This window comes from Protobothrops mucrosquamatus, unplaced genomic scaffold (assembly GCF_001527695.2).
Source record: "Protobothrops mucrosquamatus isolate PMUCROS unplaced genomic scaffold, P.Mucros_1.0 scaffold294, whole genome shotgun sequence".
In the NCBI taxonomy this organism is placed as follows: domain Eukaryota; kingdom Metazoa; phylum Chordata; class Lepidosauria; order Squamata; family Viperidae; genus Protobothrops; species Protobothrops mucrosquamatus.
In genome coordinates this window covers 1,564,238-1,587,339 of record NW_015386638.1, presented here as the reverse complement: position 1 = coordinate 1,587,339, position 23,102 = coordinate 1,564,238, and the positions used below count along the sequence as shown (strand labels likewise).

The following is a 23,102-nucleotide window of genomic DNA, read 5'->3' as shown; positions in this document are numbered from 1 at the left end:
CATCTAAACAGAACACCTGGCTAGCATCATTGCCAAAGCTGAAAAACAGATGTCAGTCTAAGCAGTTATTTTAAACCAGTATCTCAAGTGGGTTCAGCATGGGAAACAAGCAGCTTAAGACTGCCATGTGGAACAGCTTGAAATTATTTTGATTAAAATATATAAGACTCCTCATAGACATGAGATCATGGGTGTCCAACATTTTGGCTTGCCTCCGCTGCATTAAGTGAAGTGGAGTTGTCTATTGGGCTGCAAATAAAATATATAATAAAGTTAATATATAAATAACGTTTTTAAAAATATTTTTTATTATATCTTGTGGGGCTGCATTGCTAGCTGCCCAGGGCTGCATGCAACCTTGGGCCACAGGTTGGACATGCCTGGTTAAGATAGTCTCCCCCCCCCCCATCATTTTGCTGTAAAACATTAACATATAATAAAAACATTAACAAGCCTTTAAGAAGTGGAATCTTCTGTTTTTCACAAAGGACAGTCAGGTTTTGAGTCAAGTATTTCTGGACTATATTTATTTGCTTGTTTGTTTATTAGATTCATATGGCTGCCCAACTCACACACAAAGTAGAGAAATAAGCAAACAGGATCAATTCTAGATTCAAACAAAAGTACAAATGAGATTTTGAGCCTTATTCTTAGGCAGATTAGAGGCTCTGATCACAAACATCAATGAAAACAGTTCTTAAGACAAAACTTTTTACAAATCATTTAGTGTTGGTTCAAAATGTCTCATTCCCCCCTTTTCTTCTTCTTCTTTTTCTTGCAAATATCTTGATTAAGGAAAAGAGCTACCCAGTCAAGAGGATGGCTTCTAGCACATTTGGAGCAAAAGAGCTCTTAGAAAATGAAACACTGTAATCTTGTGCTTATGTTTCAGGCTAGCTGAACTCTGTTGAGTTTGATTAACCCATTTGGGGACCCTTGCATGAATACTGAGCCATAACCAAATGAGATGGGTGCCCATAACAGGCTAGACTAAAATGTGTTTGCCGTGGCTTAGAGTGATGTGCAAATGCAACTTATATGCTCTACAACTCTAGGAAACCTCTACCAGAGACTTTTTTTTTAAAAGAAGCAGATAGCACTTCCATCTGACAACCATAATCAACCCTGTGACCATGCATATCACTACTAATCTATAAGAAATAGAAGGATTAAGCACAAAGTTTCAAAAACAAATGGTGCTGCTCAACTTATTGCCTTACTGCCATATTCTTTTATACAAGGCACTTTTTCCTTAGTTCCTGTTTAATTACACAATTGATGAAAAAGCTTTTATCACTACTCAGACATAAATTTGTGGATATTAGATCTTCATTTAAAAGATGCTCATTTAAAAAGTCAAAACCTTCATTTCTGAATGACAGATAAGCTAATGTTAATGTTCAGCACAAAGAGCTGAAATAACTAATAACTTATTCATTAACCACAAATCAATAACGTTAATTCCATCCAGGCTTCAAGGTAATTTATGCCATTTTTAATTGGGACATTACCTGAAATATTATTACTTATTATTAACTGATCTGAAGAAACTTTAGCTTCTCATAACTTTTACTAGGCCCACCATACATTCAACTGTGTTGCTTAAAATGTATAACTTCATGATGCTATGGTATGTTACACCAGTCATGGTGGCAGCCAGCTATCTTCTCATTAGTGGAACATGTTTTTCCTCTGCCATGTTGTTCTGCTTTTATTTCTGAAGTGACATGTACATTATGACTGTCTTGTCTGACACATTCTTTTGTTTCATCACCCAAGGAGCTGCCTCACTTCACAAACTGGAGAAGCAGCAGCTTCAGCTCAGGAAATTCAGGGAGGCTTGAATCCCCTTTGTTTTTATTTAGGAAGTAAACCATCAGCCTATGAATAAGGTGTGAAGATTTAACCTCACCAGGAAAAGGCCTTATTTATACAAACAGTTCAATTTACAACAAGCAAGCAGACAAAAGCTGAGCTCTGGCTAGAAGGCAGCTGTTCTCCTTGCCTTCCAACTTGTTGCAAGGACCCTTTTGAAAGTGGAAGCCTGTGGGAGGCAGCTGGAGACCGAGGTGGTGGCCTGCCCATCTTTTTCAAGTGCTTTTTTCAGGTCCATACGCCCATCATGGCTGCGCACGAATAGGCCCACCGCGCACGCAACCTTTTCAAGTGCAGGCACGGCTCCATTTTCAGCAGGAGCCTGGCGATAAGCACCCCCTCCTCTCGCCTGCTTCGCCAACACGCTCTGCAACGGTTCCCCCCCACCCGCATCCGCGTCCACACTGCTCTAAGACATCCTCGCGGGGGACGTCTTCCTTCTTTTACTGCGCCACGGCGGTGGACCTGCCATTCGCACAACCGCCTTTTCCACCCTCCCGCGTATTCCTTTGCCTCCCGCCTCAGCACCTTTCACGCAACTAGGCAGCGGAGACTGTCGTTTCTTTCTTCCCGGCCTTGGCCCTGCCTTCCAGATAGCGGGGGGCCCGAGGGCTGGGGAAGGGCGATTAGCTCCTGCCTTCTCCGCCAGCGTGAGCGCACAATGGTGCCCTGGCTGCGGTGTGCGGTGGCGGCAGGAGGCGGGGCAGGCTGTGGCGGCGGCCCAGTAGCTGTGTGCACGAGCACTCTGGAGCGGCCGCTTCCAAGCTTTCGCCTCGGCCGCGATAATATTGGTAGCGGAGGAGCCGGCGGCGCCAATCCGCCGTTCGGTGGAGGCGCGAACGGAGCTCGCAGCCCCCTCCTTCCCTCCTTCCCCTCCCTTTCTCGCGCGCACTCCCTCCCCTGCCCTGAGCCAGCAGCCGGGATTTCAGTATTATGGCATCAAGGAGAATGGAGACCAAACCCGTGATAACGTGTCTGAAAACCTTACTCATCATCTATTCCTTCGTTTTCTGGGTGAGTGCCCCCAAACCCCGCGCTGGAAGCAGCCCAGCGAGGGTGAAAAGGGTGGGGGTATTGGGGGGTGGCAATTCGTCCTCCTGGCTCGCCCCGAGCAGGTTTGTGTGCCGTCTGCGTTGGCGTCGCCGGAGATAACGGAACGTTGCAATGGGAACCGCAGCGGCGGCTCTTTGCTGCGCAAACGCCTGTTTGCTTGCCTGAACATATCGCTCCCCTCCATGCTAAGCGTCCGTTCCCGGTTTATCATCGCCTATTTAATTAACGGGGGAGGGGATAGGAAGTTTGTGCCCGATTTTCACTCACCCCGTCGTCCTTCTTTTTTAAAAAAAAAAAATAACCTTTCATGAAAGCAGCCCGGGAAAGAAGAAAGTTGAAGGCTTGGTATATATTTCTTCTTTTCCTTCGGTGATAGGAGAATTGAAAGATTGTAGCAAATATTTGTAATTCATTTGATCAATGATCATAGGGGCTGATCGGCATTGCCAGATTTTTGAAGTATAAATGTAGGTCTGTGTGAATTTTTTAAAAAGGCACTGCTTTCACGTTGCGTTTCACAAAGCTCTTTATATTTGCAAGACCTGCATACTTAAATTTAAGAAAGCTGGGTACCTTTCAGGATATTTGGGCCACTTAAAATGACTTTTGGATTTGCAACCAACCCAGTGGATGGATCTGGCTGTCAGGTCTTGCCCAATGAAGAGATCTATGGTGTTTATGAATGAGGCAATTGGTGCATCATGCATGAACATCCAGATTATTCAGGATCTTAAACTACAGCTCTTTTTTTCATATGATCTCTGCATTCTCTGCCAGTACCTCAGGGAAATGTGGTGGACAGATCACGAAAAAATGATATTGCAGGAATAAAAATCCATATGAACTTAAATATTTATTGGAAATGGTTAAAAAATAACCTATATACACACCCAATAAATGTGAAAATTAATAGCAAGGTATGACTTTTGCAAAAGAAAAATCTTGCTGCTTCCATTGCTTCTGCTTATACCCACTCTATTGGCTATATTTTCATAATTGCCATGTGGATTATTTTGTCAGATTAACTTTTATTGCTGGATGTTCATACAAAAGGTGTTTCATTGTAGCTGTTGGAATATGAAGGTTTATCAAATAGAGTATTAATGTCTTCTGTATTCTGGCTTCGCTTTGTAATATATTCTACCATATGATTGTCTCCTGTTTTCAAATAGCGCTGTTAACCCAGAATAAACAATTGAAACCCTTTCCTCGTTGTTCCTGAATAACAGGAATAAATTATATGCTTTGATTCACAGTACAGTTAAACTGAAATACTGCTTCATTTCCAAGTAAGTGGGATTAGAACTAATCTTATCCAAAATAATATAGATGTATACAATCATGAATTTAGATACATGTAATATAGAAGACTTGCTTTTCCCCTGTACTATATGCAAGTGGACATATTTGTAGATAGATTGCCTCTTTTATTATTTTGAAGGCTGTTTTTTTTTTTTTTTAGTTCATGTCAGGCTTTACTTGCAGCTGCTCTAGAGGGAGAAAAAGCATCTTCCACTGTTTCATTCTAGCAAAATAACGTAATATTATTATTAAAATATTATTGTGGTTTGTAATCCAAATACATTAAAGAGGTATTTGGTAACAAGAGCTCTGGGTTTTCAAATAGCCTCTGGGGACAGAAATTTTCTTAGCAGCTTGGGCTGTTGTTCAGCAGACTCAAATACAGAGTCTATCCGATCTTGTCAGTGATCTGCTGATTAAGAACTCTTTGGTCATACATCATGGAAGTATAATATAATGGTTCCAGTTTGGTTTATTACGGACCTTAATCCTTACAGTACATACTTTGGGTATTAACCATTCAATGTATCAAAAGAAGCTAATGGAATGTCAGGCACAATGAGAAAATGCAGTGCTTTTGTTTGTTTGTTTAAATTCTGCTTAGAGAGCTTTTTTAACCAATATAGGAATAGTTTTTATCCTGATAGTCTTTGATACATAAAGTTTTTCAGATATTCCTTATTGCATCAGGCAATCTATCTTTCATTGTGTATTACTTGGGTTCTCAGTCTCTAGCATGGAATCATTTGCATACAAAATGTACGTTTATCTGATGTCTCCAACTAACAACTTTAATATCACACAAGCATTTCCCTAAATTATCCACGAATATATTAAACAACCAAAGACATGTTTATCAAATTCTTTACCATTAACTATGTGAATGTTTTATTCTCATACATGCTATATGCCAGGGGTTCCCAACCCCCGGTCCGTGGACTAGTACCGGTCCGTGGCGTGCCAGCAACCGGTCTGCACAAACAAGCGAAGCCCCATTTGCAAGATGCAGGCAGCACACAAAACCACGCACCTTCCGGTCTGTGGAAAAACCTTTCACCACAGAACCAGTCCCTGGTGCCCAAAAGGTTGGGGACCTCTGCTATATACTGTATATCATCATATACAGACATTTTCATATTTGCCAGCTGAGCTTCAAGTCTATAGTGATCAAAATATTCCATAATTCATGCCTATTCATTTTATTATGCATTTTGTCTAAATCAATAAATGTGTAATGCAAGTTCTTTTTCACATTCACATATTTCTCTATCACTTGCGAAAGAACTAAAATCTGGACTACATTCACCCTGCACTGCTAATGCACAAATGCTCCTCATTGTTACCTTTTGGTCTTTCAATCACAATTATGCCAAACACCTTCCTAGGCACACACACTGATTCTACTTTTTGACAGTCAATTTTAGTTACTGCTCATCAGCTCACAGACACAGTCTTTATATACATGCTAAACATAATTTATATCCACTTCAAATCAAACTAATCCATAGTTCAACATTGTTCCCTTTGTAGCATTTACACTTGTAACCTTACAATTTTCCAATATTGTCAAGGCATTTTTAAATCAGTTTTCTTTGTTTTATAGCATTCATTTCAATCCCACACTTCAACCATTATCATTTCCATTAAAGAAACTTTCTAGCATTCCCTTAATTCATTTATCCCAAATACTTTTATCACATTTATTTTTAATTCCACTCTTTCTTCTGGGGCTTCTTATATAACTTCTTTCTTCACCCACTTCCCAAACAATATTTCTTCTCATCAAAAAGTTGTGCATTTTCTCTGCCACTTTTAATTGTGCTCTTGCATTCATTCTTTGAAACTGTATTTTCCTCTCTGTGCACATCAGATAATGCCTTTCATTTTAAGTTTTTACAGCACTCAGTATATTTCCTTTAATTCAAGGCCTTTTCTATTTCATCATTTCACTGTTCCACTAAATATCTTTTTTCATTCTTCATATTATGTATTTCCACTCACTTCTGTGGCATTCTTTAATGTAATTGTTTTCACTCTGTTCCAAGTAGTTTCTGCATTATCTTTCCTTAAGGACAGTTTCCATTCATTCTGTTGAAATAGTTGTACACCCTTTCATATTTTTTTCATTCAGAATTCTTTATGTTCCTAGAGTTATTCTTTTTTCTTTCATGTGATTTTATTTTACTACATTTTCATTTCTTCCCCCAATCCTAGACTTGATTCCACCCAAAAACGGTATGTCTCAAATTCAGAACTTTTCACTGCCCTTGTATTTTTCACTAAGTCCCTCAGTCTTTCACAATAAACAAATCAATCAAACCAATCATGACTTTAAATTTATATTCATTTCTTTACCACTAGACTATATGAATAGAATTATCCTTAAACTATATATTGAAAACAAATAGATCTTGTTTTAAGCAGATACCCTCTAATCATTCTCATTTATTCTTTGGTCTCCAAAGGCCTACTTTTTCTGTGCTTTCATCTTGTTCCCATCATGTTATTTTACAGAGCATTTTCCTATATTGCATTTATGTAGACCAGTGTTTCTCAACCTTGACAATTGCTGGCTGTGGAATTCTGGGAGTTGAAGTCCACATGCCTTAAAATGGTCAAGGTTGAGAAACACTGATGTAGACAGTTATACTGTATCTTTATTACCATTCACAGGAGGAGAACATCAACGCATTATCAACCTGTGGATTTCTATTTTTCATATGAAAATATAATCTAAATTATAGGAGTTAGATATTAAAAGAAGGATAATAACAACAATAACATTTTAATATTTTCATTCATAACTAAGCTTATATCATCCTTATATTTATTAATCAACTCCACAATATCAAATTCCCTTTATTCAGATCTGTTACATGCTTTCTGTCTCAGTTTTACAAATACATGACATACCTATTTAGGTCATATAATCCTCCTAATTTCTCCCTCTATCCTGGTATGTATCCACAGAATTTAGTTGGATGATAGTAAGGGAATACAGAGCTGAGGAAACCATGGGGAGAAATGTAGCTTTTGGGAAATTTTGAAAAGAAAAGGAAAAAAAACCCAACACAATTAAACTAATCAGAAATCAGTTTGATATTTGAAGAGTATAATGTGTATTACTTGGCGTGCCATAAAACCACAGTGTTTTGCATATCAGCAATTAATAGTGTGGCTCATTCATTAAGTTAGAAATTGGTTGGATAAGTGATTTTACCACAGAGCACTATATTTATAAGAATTTGGTTATAATTTACATAGGTTATAAAAATATACCCATGTAGATAAATCATAGTATAATAGTCTGAATTAAAAATTGTAATATTTCAGTATCAAAAATTCAGTTCCTTTAAGCTGTTTTATTGGTTCTCAAGGGCACTTTCATAAGTAAAGAAACTCATTCTTGAGTAATCATTGTTTGTCTCTAATCTGCTGTTTCCTCATTTGCACTCCTCATCTGTGAAGTCAGGCTTGGTAGTAAGACAAGCAGAGAACCCTAATCTTTACTATACTGAACAGGAGAGGCCACAAGTATCTTTTTGGGGGTGCGTGCATGTGTGTGAATGTGGCATTTTTTTCTGGGATGAAGAAATGAATCTTACAAATGCTGCTTGTTCTCACTATGGGACTTTTAATGAAGTTACACAGAAATGTATTCTTGATGCATAGTTTTAAGGATTTCAGTATAAATAACTTGTCTTAAACTTTTAGATCAGCTTCATTATCATCAAAGAAAATATTTTGAAATCTGTTTTATGCTTCTGACTAATTTTGTTGGATTGAATACAAATTCGGTTGGCGGCAATGTTTCATTAAAATTAATATGGCATTTTAATCCAGGTTTAAGTTCTGTCAATTTAGATAAGAAAAATATTAATAAATATTGGAATTCAAACTTGAAAGCTTGATCTTAATTTGTCAGAATACGGGTGACTGAAAATAAACAGAAGACAAAAGACTTATCACCTATACATGTCGAGTAGAATCTGGGGGCAAGTCATGCACATCACTGAATTTGGAATTGTTCATGCTAATTTTAAATAGACTTCTTAAATTCTATACCTCACCTATGGAGATTGCTTATTTATTTATTTTCCTCTTTGCAAACAAAATCATACTGTAAATATTTCTCTGTGCAAGTGAAGGAATTTTCTTGCCATTTGTGAGGGACTATTCAATGACAAGTGTTGATGGGTGGTCATCCATATATTGTTGTCTTTTTGATTCAACTGCCCAGTTTTCTTCTCTGTTATACTTACTGCTATTATGTCTTACAAATTCTCTGCAACTAAGTACGAGGCCTCCATGGACTGGCTAAACGTTGGCTGTAGCTTCCTAGTAACTCGTAGTATTTTTTTTCCCTGTCCATTAGTGACTTTGAGGGTCCTAAGCAGGGTAAAATCTGAACCAAATAATTAAACAGATAGCACAGTATAGATTATAAAATATTTTGAGGAAATGGTTCCAATGATATTAATGAACTGATAGTATGTTACATGTGGTATGTTAGTACGTAGATAAACATGTTACTCCAGCAATATTTTTCTTATAACTAAATCTGTCTGTCTGTCCGTCCGTCCGTCCATCTATCTATCTTGCTCTTGGTTAAAAGCTTATAGAGCTATCCAGTGTTTTTTTTCTAAAAAAAAAAAAAGGTGCCAGAACTCACACACGTCATACAACCCGCCTTGCCTACCCTACAAGGTTCCATCCAAAAAAGGTGCCGGAACTCCGTTCTGGGCGTTCTATGAGAAAAAAAAGCCCTGGAGCTATCAATATTGGCAAACAATTTTGTGTAAACGGAAACATAAAATGTCCTGCAAAGTAACAGACAAAAAACAAAGAAACAAACTCTGATGTGTCCACTACTTGCAGTGAAATTACTGAGTCAGTCTTATTTACAGAAGAACAACTGTACATTAGTTCAGCAATTTTTCCTTATACTTACAGTAATGCATGTCTTGACATATTGGTAACATTAATCATTCCAGTATTGAATGTCTAATTGGGTTATTGGAATGAACACTTTTGTGTACAGACATTGTTCTATGTATTGCTCACCAGCTCAGCTTTGCTTTTACATCTGTCAGCAAATTCTTTTGAGAAGATCAGCTAACACTACTACCCTGTTTTCCTTCTTAATTTAGGACCCTGTAAAACCTTTTGATCCTGCAGTCTGAGTGAGTTGAACAAATGTTTGCCAAAGAGAAGCCATAATTCAGCTTCAGGTGGTTTTCTGGATCATACATAGATCATTAAATTTAAATGTGTTAAATATTATTCCCCCCTTTCTATATTAAGTATATGTGATGGTTAATTTTCATATGATACAAATAATATGACATTATAAAACATTTAAATAATCTTGTTAGAAAAATATTAAACAGTAGAGTATATGCAGACATTGCGGTATTTAAAATATGAGATTAAAAGCTAATCTTTTCAATCCATATAAATATGAATGATTTTATAGAAACTGTGGGTGAATCTGCGTATGTGTGTGAGAGAGAGATTGCATATGTGTATGAGAAAGAGAGAGAGAGAGAGAGAAGTTGGCTGAGGATTGATGTATCTATAAAACCATGTTTTATGAGATTTCACTTACCATTCAGTAGTGCTCATTTCTGTTACCACCTGTGTTAACTAGATCACCAATCTCATGGCTGTTGTCACAGGAGTTTTGTTACATCATTTCTAAAAGTCTTACACTTTTAGATTACATTGTTTATTTTAGGAAAGGCCAACTGGAACGACAAAAATATAAATCAATAGCCACAGTTTTAGTCCTGAAAATAGGAATTTCCTTGAAATTAAAGCTCTAATCTATATAAATAAAAATGTAAATGTTCGTTTGTTCAAAATCTTAAATCTCCGAAAGTTCTTCACCGATTGCTTTGAAATTTTGACACAACATTGTATTCGAATACGCGCGTGTTTTTATATACCTACTATTATATAGATGTCACACCTGTGACACAAACGTGCGCTTTCTCTTTTCTTTCTTTTCCATTTAACCAGACTGAGCCACAGCAACGTGTGGCCGGGTACAGCTAGTATACTATAAACTGCTCACAAATATTTTCATACCTACTAAATATATCTGAAGGAAAAAAAGAGCAGCAATCCAAATGGTGAATCTTTATAAGGAACAACAAAATGTTCATAAAATTCACCACACCCTCTCTGACACATCTTAAAATTGTTTCACTTTCATGAGCAAGGTCCCTTCCAGGTTAAGGATTTTTGTGGAATGCACGTGTGTATTGTAGGCCATCATTTATTTAATCTGATTGGAAATTCACTAATCATACAAGTGTGAGTCAATTCACATGTCTGGTAGTGAAATAAAATTTGTTAGCTTCTGCAAATCTATACTGTAGTTATAAACAGGAGATATTACATAAACTGGAAATACAAATATAAATAAAATAAAGTGAGAGAAGAGGAAAACAGAAAGGAAAACGAAAAGGAAAGAAAGGGGAAAGAAAAAAGGGCAAAATGATATTATAGAAGATATGGAAGTTAGTCTTGTTGAAGCTAATATATATGGCACATTGCAAAGCTGAATTAAAGAGACTTGATATAGATATCTTTTTCTGTGGGGCTTGATATAAACACTGACAAAATATATTCACTGCAGGGGCAAATGGTCATTTTCAGGCAAAGGGGAACTCAACAAGTGGAAATATTGAAGGTCATCTTGAGCACAGCCGTGGCATAAAAGACCATAATATTTTAGTTCGTGAAGTTTTGAATAAATTTCTTTGCGGGGAGAGGATTCTTGTGAGTTTTTTAAAATTAAATTTAGCTTATTTTGGAGTTATATTACTTTTGTGTCTTTGCTTTTTGCTTCAAAGTAGTGATATCTGCTACTGTTTGGAGAAAAGGCTCCTTTTCTTATTACCTAAGAATTACTCCTTTTCTTATTACCTAAGAATTACAAGATACACAACATAAGAGTTATATGCCAGTGACAATTCATGGATCATTTATCACATAATTGGCACTACAATGGAGATAATCACAAAAAGTTATGGGAGTTGAAAGCTGGAATATGTTCTAGCTATTTACTAGTCATGAATACTGTGAACTTTAGAAAAGGGTATAAGTTTATGAAAATATCCTACATCAGTGATGGCAAACCTTTTAGAGACTGAGTGCAACTGCAACCCAACTGCAACCCACTTATTTATCACAAAGTGCCAGGGCTGCATTAGCATTGTGGTGTCCGTGGGTGGGCGTGGCCCACTGGGAGGGCGTGGCTTCAGTGGTCACGGCAGACTGAGTGAGCATGGCCGGGGCCAGTCCCTCACCATCTCTGGGGCATCCCCAGGGGGCCAATGCCCCTTGCTCGCTCACTTCCTGCCCTGTTGCTTCCAAACGCCACGTGCTTGCTACTCTGGCGAACTCTGCTCTGTTCATATTGTCTTGTATTTGTTGCCCTGACCCTCCTTTGTATCGTTATTCTGAATGTATGTTTCTATGCTACATATAATGCATTATTGTGGTTGGTATAATCTTCGGTTTCAATACTGAAGGTTTAGGCAAGAAGTACTACCTGAAGACATTGGGACTTCTGAGTAAATATACAAGAGTGCATTGTAATGTTAAAAGAACTATTGCACCTACTGTTGCTATATTTAGGAGTAACCTGACTTCTCTATTTGGTCAGAAACAATGTATTTAATATTTGTTGTGATCCTTAATTCAATCCAGTGGGCTTTTGTATTTTATCAAGTACATATGAGGGCAGCAGTTGGAAAACAATTTACTGGAGACAATGTGAATCACAGGGTTTCGTGTAGTATTTTGGGTGATGTGGATAAAGATTTCTGGTATCTGTTAATAATCTCTTTATTAAAAAAGAGTAATATTTATGAGAATCTGGTAGTTTGATGGTACTCCAAAACACTAGTAACAATTCTGGAAATGAATTTTTCAGACAATTGTGTCACAGATTTAATATTTAAATTAAATTTTGCTAACATTATGGATTTCATGTTACAATTCAGTATAGTTTTTGTTGTTAGTGCATCTAAAAATGTTTAAGTCAAAAGATTAATGATTAAACCTAGGAATATATCTGGTAGCATTTATGACATGAGGTGCCTTTGTAATTCCAAGTTATATGAATTTGAAATTAGAAGTCTATCAGAAGAGGAAATTAGATAGTTGACATTTTAAAAATGAAATGTTGCTCATGTTCTTGTTTGATACTATCTTGCCCTTGAATATCAGCCTTTGTATTTTAAAAATGGAATTGTCTTGCACTATGACATACATTTAGAAAATATATCCAGTTGAATTAACACCATAAAAGGGAGCCCTTGAAAATCGTATATCCAGGACTGAGAAGTGAATTTACCTACATGGACTAAGCCAGTGGTGGCGAACCTATGGCACGGGTGCCAGAGGCAGCACTCGGAGCCCTCTCTGTGGGCACACATGCCGTTGCCTCAGCCTCGCCTCCCCCCATGACCCCCTCCTCACCAGCAGCCCCCGTGGAGGGGAGTCGCCTCCAAGTGTGGCCCATGCGGAGCAGCGCAGCCAAGGACATGGCAGCCAGGCAGTGTTGACAAGACTCTGCTCTCATGCCCCATCCCGCACAGTTGATGCTGCGGGGCGCGGGCAGAGGGCGTGACTGCCATGGGCTGCCTGTGCGGTCTGTGGTGGGCCCTGGAGGCGATGAGTGGCCCTGTGGACAGGCGGCGTGGAGGTGGGGCAGGGGATGGAGCAGGGCGGGGCCAGTTTTTGGGCACTCGGTCTCTAAAAGGTTTGCCATCACTGGACTAAGCATTCTCTTATTGAAGCAGATAAATAGATGGTGACCTTCTTGGTTGGTATCATGGCTTCGTCTGTTTCATAACATCATGAAGTGCCATTATAGCTAAATAAATGTCTAGTAACAATAATTTTCAGAGGCCAAATGGTACATTTACTATTTAAAAAGCATCTATTATTACTTAACCAAAACTGGTTCAATCCTTATCCTTTAGCCTGATGATAATATTTAAGGACTGCAGTTCACAGAATGGGGACGTAACATAGACAATGCCACAATATGCTTAGTGTCAAGGCTTAAAATTTCATTTTTTGAAAGTATATTTTTAACTTTTAAAAAAAGCACAATTGAAATTATAACATGGTACGCTAACATCTTGCTCCAATAAGGAGGAAACTAAGCTGAGGATCCAAGAAGTAAGACAAGACAAGAATTTTCACCAAACTACCCAATTCAGAGTGTGAATTAGTGCCAAATGATTATTTATGTATTGGAGTAGACTCAAAGAGATCCAGGTTCAACTCTTAGCCATGGAAACTCACAGAGTAATTTTGAGCCAGTCCTCTCTTTTAGCCCAACCAACTTCACAAAGTTGTTGTGGGAAAAATGGGAGGAATTTTTATGTACGCAGACATGAAATCTGTAAATATGGGATATAAAAACTAACAAACAAAAACAAGTACTGCAGTCCTATTTTCACTGTTTCCTCCTGCTTTTCAGCTAAGCTGGTAGTTAATGAAGAACATTGACTCTATGAGTATACCAAGCCCATGCTGATCTCAGATTGCCATAAATATTACATGTGGAGAGGCCTTTAGTTGGCAATAATCATAGCTGAAGTGAATGTGACTTCTAAAGAGCTAGAGATAAGACAGAGATATGATACATACTTGTGTTATTAGGTTTCTAGTGGTTTATGGAGAGAGAATGGAAAGAAACAAAAAAGTGGCAATTGGGCAGACTGAAAAACCAATCCGTTTCCTTCAACAAATGTACGTAGATGGGAGAGAACAATTGATTTCACTCTGTTTCAGGGAAAAATGAATGAAGAGGAAAGGTTCTTCACAAAGTCAGTGAAGTTGACAAGGAAGACTAATCAAATGTAGACTTCTATTCCCACATCTTAGAGACTTCTCTGTTAATGAGCTAATATTGCTCCCACCACTCCATCTCAAAGTTACCATAATTAACTTTATTTATGTACAGATTGATGATCTTGTTCTTGGTGTTTCATACTTGGAAATATCTCAAGTTCAGTTCATTGAGTTTCTTTTGAAGAAGGTTTTGCTTGCATATTGTTAAAAATGCCTTTGCAACATACTTTATGCAGTTCTTTTCACCTAAGGCAGGGGTAAGCAACCTTGGCTCTTTTATGACTCATGGACTTCAACTCCCAGAATTTCTGAGCCAGCCATGCTGAGGGGAAAGGGAGAGGTTTCCATGCTTAGCCATGCTGGCTCGGGAATTCTGGGAGTTGAAGTCCACGAGTCATAAAAAAGCCAAGATTGCCTACCCCTGACCTAAGGCATTGCATGAGAGCCAGTTTGGTGTAGTAGTTAAGCACTAAGCTAGAAACTGGTAGTCTATGAGTTTTAGTCCTGTCTTAGGTGTAAAGCCAGCTGGTTGACCTTGGGTATGTAACTCTTAGCCCTAAGAGGAAGACAATGGCAAACTTCTTCCAAAATCTTGTCAAGAAAATGGCAGGGAATTGTCAAGGCAGTCATTAAGATCAACAGTGATTCAAGGCACAAACACGAAAAATTGCACAGTTTGGGTAAATAACATTTACAAATAATGTGTTTAAATTGATACATGCATTACTATAAGTCTGTGATATGCTGTTTCCTTGTCTATGTACTGCATTGTAATTCAAAGAACAATGGTTTTCTAACAGTAATTACGTTGTGATTCATGGATAAAATATGCAGAAATAGATAAGTTCCAGTTTAACTGAGGACTAAAAAATGTTTCCCGATCCATATTGTGCATAGTTGTACCTCTCCCCAAGGTCATTTTTGGAAAGGGTTGAACATAAAAACATACAGTTTTAAGGCAATTAAGGAAAAAAGTCCTCAAGAGCTACTATTCTTACTCTTAGTTTAATTTTGTGCTGACCAACTCCAAAAGACATGGGTACCCCATAAATATACCAATCAATATAAAAACATCGTGTTAAGAAATAACAAATAAAACCCCCCAACTAGAAACAGAAAAAAGAATAAGATGGCTAACCTGAAAGGTGCTTGAAAATATGCCATCAATATCTAATATCCATCAGAGGGGACTCCTGTCACCTTAGCCCTAATCTGGGAGAACAACCAGTTTTTTATGACTCTGTCAGATTGAATCTGCCAGACAGGAACCACAAGAGATAGGCAGTCTCTCAAAAAACGTGGCTGTATGCCACACAGGACTTTTAGGTCATGACCAGCACTTTGGATCACACCCAAAAACAAATTGACAACTAGTGCAATCTATGGAAATGGGTTCCAAGGTGTCACATGGGCATACTGAGGTATGTTCATAACTGCCCACAGCACTGCATTCTGAGCCAGTCAATGCTTCTGAGTGATCTTCAAGGATGGTTCTATGTTGATCACATTGCATAGTCAAGCCAAGTTATGACTAGATAGAACATGAGTGACTGAATGTTAGTCATAGACCATGAAAATACTATAGAAATTCTGTGTGTGTCATCTATTTTGTGCACGAGCCATACAATGCATTAATGGGATGTGGTCGGCGACAGTTTAAGTAGGACTGAGTTCAATATGATTTTTATATATAATAATACATATGCTGAATATTTCTGTCTGTCTGTCTGTCTGTCTGTCTGTGCTTTAGGCATGAAAGGTAGTTGGGTACTTTGGGCCAGTCACTCTCTCACCCCAACTCACTTCACTGGGTTGTTATGGGGAAAATAGGAGGAAGGAGTATTAGCAATAGCAATAGCACTTACTTATATACCGCTTCACAGTGCCTTACAGCCCTCTCTAAGTGGTTTACAGAGCCAGTATATTGCCCCCAACAATCTGGGTCCTCATTTTACCGACCTTGGAAGGATGGAAGGCTAGAGTCAATTTTGAGCCAGTGAGATATATTCACTGCCTTGAGTTATTTACAAAAATAATAAAGGCTGTATGTGTGAGAGAGGCGTTCTTCAAAAGCACTATTGAGGAAAGCATATATGTATCTATGTATGTATGAGTATATATATGCTTTCCTCAATAGTGCTTTTGAAGAATATCTTTATTCTGAAAGTAGCGTTTTATGATTTCTTTTATGATTTCTGGCAGTTCCAGATTGGAAAAAATTGGTTTATATTCCAGAAAAGTTTAAATTCCATTTTTTTAGATGTGATTTTTTTTTTTACTGAAAGCAATTAGACTGTATGAAACAACCCAATATCTTAGATTATCTCTACGGCAACATTTCTTAAAATTTTCAAGATCACAGACCATCAAACTATACATTTATTTATTTATTACTGTATTTATTTATATCCCACCTTTATTTTTTTACAAACAACTCAAGGCAAAAACATACATAATACATATACATACATATATTATGATCATCTGTTTTAAAAAAAAATGGGAATAAAAAGAATATTAAAATGTGTTTGAAAAAAATGTACTTAATCCATCTCTCTTGTTACCTGGTCATCCTTCTTCTTCTCTTACATTTTCCAGCATTAGAGCCTTTTTCAAATGTGTCTGAAGTAGGATAATTTAAGGCTGGTTATTTGTGCCTCAGATGAGAATTTTGGATTGATTTGTTCTATGATCCATTTGTTTGATTTCTTGGTTATCTGTGGTATTTCAGAACTCTTCAAAATTAAGGTAAAATAAAGCCATGTTAGATTATGTAGAATCGAATTTTCTCCCTCAGAGAAGCAATAAATTTAACTTGGCAAATTTAGAAATCCATAAATTCTATGTTCTATTTTGGTATTTGGCATTTGTAATCCATGGATCTAGTCAGATTAGCTGTTAAATTTCTCTTTCTACAGATGTTTCCAAATGGAGAGATGCTGGTACTCCTCATTAAAAGACACTGTGCAACTATATTGTCATTCTCATCTTATTAAATTGTGTGTGATAAGGAAAAAAGTAAGAAGCATTGGGAAAATATAGGAAAGTCTCCAATGAAAACAATATGTTCTCTCAGAAAGTTAGTAGAGGCAAGGAGACTGCATAATAAAATCCTGATTCAGATATATGCTGGATAAGAAAAATGACAAGAAAATATTTTTTTCATGTCTATTGATAATGATGTGAAACATTTTTGTTTTCGCAAAACAATGGAATAAAATATATGGAATAAAGATATGGAATAAAATGAGATGGCATTTTAATAGTTGTCTCTATATGAATATAATGCATATCTGCTTTTAGGTCTGAGATGGTTATTATGTCACTAAATAAATTTAGGTATACCATTTTCATTGTGAGTACATTGCCGTGAACTCTGTATTACTTTTCATCTATTGTATATTGCTATAAAGGGTTTAAATTACAATGTAGCATTCCAAGTCCTTAACTGCACCATGCAAATAGAAAAATCTTATTTGCTTCAAAATCTCTGCAAAATGTTGACAGTGCAAACATGAAGTATGAAGAGGTTTGTAATTGTATATAGCTGATCACCTGCACCTTCCATTTCAAGTTTTGCTGCTTCTCTTTGTTCAAGACCCTCTTGATTCAAAATACCCAGCTGTGTCCATTCTGTTTGTTCCATCATAATAATAACTAAACACATCTGCTTATGTTCTTTGTGTGTATTATGATATATTTTGTTTATTTAATTACTTCATGCATTCTCCATTTCTTTCCAAGGCAGGTCAAGCTTCCAGTTCAATATCAGTATCACAACTTTAGGCAATATTCTCCATGGGAAAAACTGGGGAGAGACCAAATTGTTCCACTTTGGCATAATTACATGTGATGGAGAATCAAAGTCCAATTGGTGCCTTTAAGCAGAGACTTAATATGTAACAATCTGTTTGATTTGGAAATTAGCTTGTGTCAGCAGATCCAGAAAAAAACATCCTTGATTTATTTATTTTGTCCTTTGGACAGCATGATCTGAAGCCAATTATAGCACCATCTCCACTTGTCAATCATGGGAAAAGCAGGTCACAGGGTTGTTTGTATAAACATTTTAAACCAAACACACACCAGATGACATGCTCATTTGTAATGTGAGCTGCTGCTTATTTTTCTGCTCTTAAAATTTATTCAGCAAGTTAGGGAGACATTTTTATGCATTGCCAAAAGTGAACATTGAATCCACACATCTAAAAATTAGTTTTCAGACCCTGAAGTTTAGGTTTTAGCTTTGCCTCTATATTAACCTCCTATCTGTGTTGCTTTCTTTTTAAATTGTAAATAGAAAGATACCATCTGCATTATTTTAAGCAATGGTCTTAAGCCTTATCTCTGAAATGTGAAAGTTGATTGCACAATGAATTAATTGTAAAATTAATTTTTGCAAATTAACTTGAAATATCATTTGGAAAATTGAAAATGACTTGGTATTACTTTTACTTTCTGTTTTTGGGCAAGGATGGCAAAACTCTGATTTTTGTTTAATGATTTTGCTAAAGCCTCGTCCTAAACATGGAATTCCTAAGGTCATCTCTCTGTTCTTGATTCTTTTTGGATTCTAGCATGCAGGGCTTTTTTGTCATAGAATGCCCAGAATTGAGTTCCGGCACCTTTTTTGGATGGAGCCTTGTAGGGTAGGCAAGATGGATTGTATGACATGTGTGAGTTCTGGCACCTTTTTTTTTTTTTTTTTTTTTTTTNTGAACCTCACTAAAAAGAACTTGTTACATTTCCATTTTATCAGTTTATACTCCTGTATCTCAATGTTATGCCAAGATATTTGGACTCTCATGCTTGAGCTACTGAAACTACAAGCAACAAATAAACTGATAGTTGAACTGGTAATTAAGTAGTAATTTAAGTTTTTAGTATTATTATTTAGTCTTTGCCTCAGTACAGATGGCCTTCTATTGGGAAGAATCTTCTTTAGTTATCTCAGGATAGGTATTTGAACTGATTGCTCAAACCATTTTGGAGTAATTTACTCCATGAAATTGTTAGTGATATTTTCAAGCCTACATTTTTATCACATTTCAGGCTGTCTATCATGGGAGGATTTTAGAATAACTTTTCAGAATAACTATAATTTCAAATCCAAACAATTGCAATGTAAATTATATATCTAAATATGTTTTGAATAGTAGGGAATAGACCTGCAGTTCCAACAACAGATACTAGCATACATTTGAACGGCAAATTATGCCAAAATTATCTATAGGTTTTTAGGGCCAGGTAAATGCTGTTGATACAATATTTTCAAACTTCATGTATTGGTCGGAGAAAATTAATATTTAAATGGGAAAGAATGAAACAATGGATTGTATGAAGTGGGGACCTCTGTTTTGGATGGATAAAACTGTATGCTGCTATAAGTCTCTATTTGTTCCTCTACTGATTCTTTTGAGTGATGGGGAGGAATGAAAAAAACATTGAATTGTTTGTATCAAGATTATGAAAACATTCAGGAAAAGCTAGGTGGCTTCTTGGAATGAATGAACTAACATATAAATGAATGAATGAATGAACTAATTTCTGAACAATGAGAGACAATTTTAATCATGTGGAGAACTTAACTGTTGAAATAAGAGAGAACAGATTCAGATAAAAAGGGGGGAAAGTCCCATGTACCATGAATGAACCCCAATAAACAGGTGCTTTCCCAGACTCTTTCTTATATATACCACAGGTGAAAGTCAAAAGCTTCAGTTCTTTGTTTAATCTACTCATATTTCCCTGTGAAACAATATGTTTTACTATGTTTTTTTTAAACAGCCAGGATCTGAACACATTGTTTGATCCTGGTTTGCTCTTGTGATCATAGTTAAGTTGTTATGAAGAGCAAAACCATCTTATTTCCTTATAATGGAAAATGGAGAGCATACAGGCTACTGTTGGTTTTTTTTTAATGTTTTTCAGCACATACATTTTATTACAGTCAAAACAAGCAATGGTCTCTGTGTACAAACTGAGCAAACGTGAATATGCTTATGGAGATGAGATCTTCATTTTTGCAGCTAAAATGGTGCTTTTTACCGCCCGTTGCCCAGAAGGATGCGGAATGCTAAAAAATCCAGCCGTTGCCACGAGAATCAGTGATCTTGAGTGGGGTGTGTCTGCTAGGTACTATAATGAAGGGGGTCCAGTCTGATTGTGCTACATGGAGAGAGGCTTCCTCCTCCGCTCTGCTCAAAGGGACTGCTGTTGCATGGAGCCCCTCATGTGTTCCCAGTTGGAGAGTGCATAGAGACCTGTGAGCATGAGTCCTGCAATGCCACCTCTGGCTATCCCACGCAATCCACCTGTATTTTTATACAACATCCCTGTCATGGTCCCAGCTGCAACTGTGTTGAGATCGTCTTCTGCACCTCGTGTTTTTTCAATAATGATTCCAAACACACTATACAGCAGCACTAGAGATCCAAGAGTGTTTGCCCACAATGCTCCTTGCCATGTCACCATATTTAAAATCTGTACATTCCTAGGTTTGGACTAAGCCATGTTTTGTGTCTCCTTCAAACCTTGTGTCAAGCCATTTAATGCTCCAAAAGCAGCTCCTGTAATGCAACATCTGCCAACAGTAAAGAACGCCAGTTCAAATCTGCTCCTGGTTTTATTAGCTCCAGTAGGTATAAGATATCTAGGGTCAATATTTAAATAAGGGGACAAGGGATTCATTCCAGTCAGAGGGATAACCAGCCCCGCAACTCCTCCCACGTCGAAGAGGCCGGCGAATCCAGAGCTCTTCAAGTTCCTGGCACCTCCCTCCATGCTGGCGGTGGAGGGCCTGGCTGCCCTTGCTCTTCCTCCTCCTCCTTCTCTTTCTCCTCCTCCTCCTCCTCAGCACCATGTTGCACTTGGCGCCGCACCTTCCTCCTGAACCGGTTACTGTTTTTGAGAGCTGACCAAGTAGTACTAGTTTAAGATCTGAAGTAGATTTTGCCCAATGTTTCACACAGGATAGTTTGTTCCTTCCCTTTGGTTGTCAAGGGACATGCATTTCCTTTGGAGTAGGAGTTCAACTCAGCTCATGCAAAGACTCTCAGCCTTATTGATAGTCAACTGGCTACCAATATTGAATAAACATCTCTGTCAAATTTTAAAAAGGTAAGCTATATTTAAAATATTTAAAGTGTATCAAATATCAGCAATATTTGCCAATACATTGAAAGTAGCAATTGGTTATATTTTGCAAGTACTTTTCAAAATCTCCTAAGTCATTTATACCTTAAAAAGATACTTTAACTGTTTCTTCGGTAGCTCTCAATATCCATTTTAGTTTTAGCATTATTATCATAACTTCTCCATGTTTTGATCTAATATGTGAGCAGCTTAATAAACAAAGACTCTCGTTCGGGCCTTAGGCATTTTCTCTTTATGCCATTGATGAAGAAATGTCACCTTACTCTCTAACTAAGAATTTGAATCTTCCTTGTTGATTCAAATTAAAATGTTTTACTTTTTCCTTTCTGTATTTTCTCTTACTGTCTGTGTTCATACTACATATTTAACCTTGGTTGAAGTGGCTACATTCACATACCTTCTAAGCTGTATCAATTTAATTTGTATAATTTACCAAATAAGAGTTCAACAGATGATGATTTCTGTGATCCATAGTTTGGGTGTATTAATGTTGATTTATGGAGTACCTTCTGTTGCATTTTATTTGACTAACCTGTGAATTTTGAGTATACAGTAATGATATCATTTTGATTTGAATGTATGGTTATTAGTCTGACTGCTGTTAGTTTCTTTACTTCTAGTTAGCTACTTACACTGATACCTTATGTACGCACTTTGTCTACCTTCCTGAATCCAATGCAAACACTGGTTTGCAAGACCTCTTAGGCTATCATACTTGAAGTCTCCGTCCTACTGTGAGTTGCTTTATTTCTAAGGATGCCCTTGGTTTTTGCTTGCACTAAAAATATAGATGTTTTAAAAAAAGTACAGTGTCACAAACCTTTGAAAAAGTGATTGCTAGCATGCAGTTTCCATTGAGCAAATGGAAACTGTGGTAAAGTATACTCCAAGGAGAAAAAGATCTAAAGAGATTTAAATAGTAAGTCAACTGAGAACTGCTATGCTAGGAATGGAAAATGCACAGCTTCGTTCTTCAGAAGAGTGTCAAGACTAAAAAAGGCTCCCCATACTGCAGTGTTCTTTGTTACATATTTTTTTTTAAAAAAATCATAGGATGAATTTTCCAACCCCAAATATCTAATACCTGTTATATTTAATCAGATGCTTGCAATGCATAAGACATCAAATGTCAATAATTTTTTGATATTAACCTCTTATAGCCCTCTTTCTTACCAAGTTCTCTTTCATACTCTCATAAAATAAAATACCCCCAACAAGCAATTAAAACCATCGCAAGTTGGTTTCCTATCCATCATCCTTTTGTTTCATCTCAAGAGAGAGATGTCTAAGGATGGAAAAGATGAAATTATTTTCCTCTTAATACATCAATAATAATTGTCTCTGTGCATATGTGTGCAAACTAGTTAGCTAGAGCTCCCTTCTTTGCTCACATCTAAGCGAGGAATAAACCATATTTGTTAGATAGACAGACAGACAGATAGATAACCTTTATTGTCATTTTCTTACTGTGGGTACAATGGGACACATTAAAAGTGAAATTTAGTTGCTTGCTCTCAAAGTGTACACATACACTTTGTTTTGGTCACCACATGTAAAAAAGATATTGAGACTCTAGAAAGAGTACAGAGAAGAGCAACAAAGATGATTAGGGGACTGGAGGCTAAAGCATATAGGGAATGGCTGCTGGAATTGGGTATGTCTAGTTTAATGAAGAGAAGGACGAGGGGGGACATGATAGCAGTGTTCCAATATCTCAGGGGTTGCCATAAAGAAGAGGGAGTCAAGCTATTCTCCAAAGCGCCTGAAGGCAGGACAAGAAGCAACGGGTGGAAACTAATCAAGGAGAGAAGCAATCTAGAACTAAGGAGAAACTTTCT

At 37.1% G+C, this 23,102-nt stretch overlaps 2 protein-coding genes across 2 annotated transcripts in view; one reads left to right on the top strand and one right to left on the bottom strand.

Moving 5' to 3' along the window:
* Positions 1 to 2,756: 2,756 nt before the first annotated feature.
* Positions 2,757 to 23,102, top strand: part of TSPAN7 (tetraspanin 7) — a 100,675-nt gene continuing 80,329 nt past the window's right edge. The window contains exon 1 of the mRNA XM_015814916.2: positions 2,757 to 2,889. Coding sequence (XP_015670402.1) covers positions 2,809 to 2,889 — 81 coding nt within the window. The 5' untranslated portion in view covers positions 2,757 to 2,808. The remainder of the gene's footprint in view (positions 2,890 to 23,102) is intronic.
* Positions 20,215 to 20,892, bottom strand: LOC107286529 (mitochondrial import inner membrane translocase subunit Tim23-like). The gene is given in 1 exon segment (XM_015814917.1): positions 20,215 to 20,892. A coding segment is annotated over 1 exon segment (582 nt). The 3' UTR covers positions 20,215 to 20,310.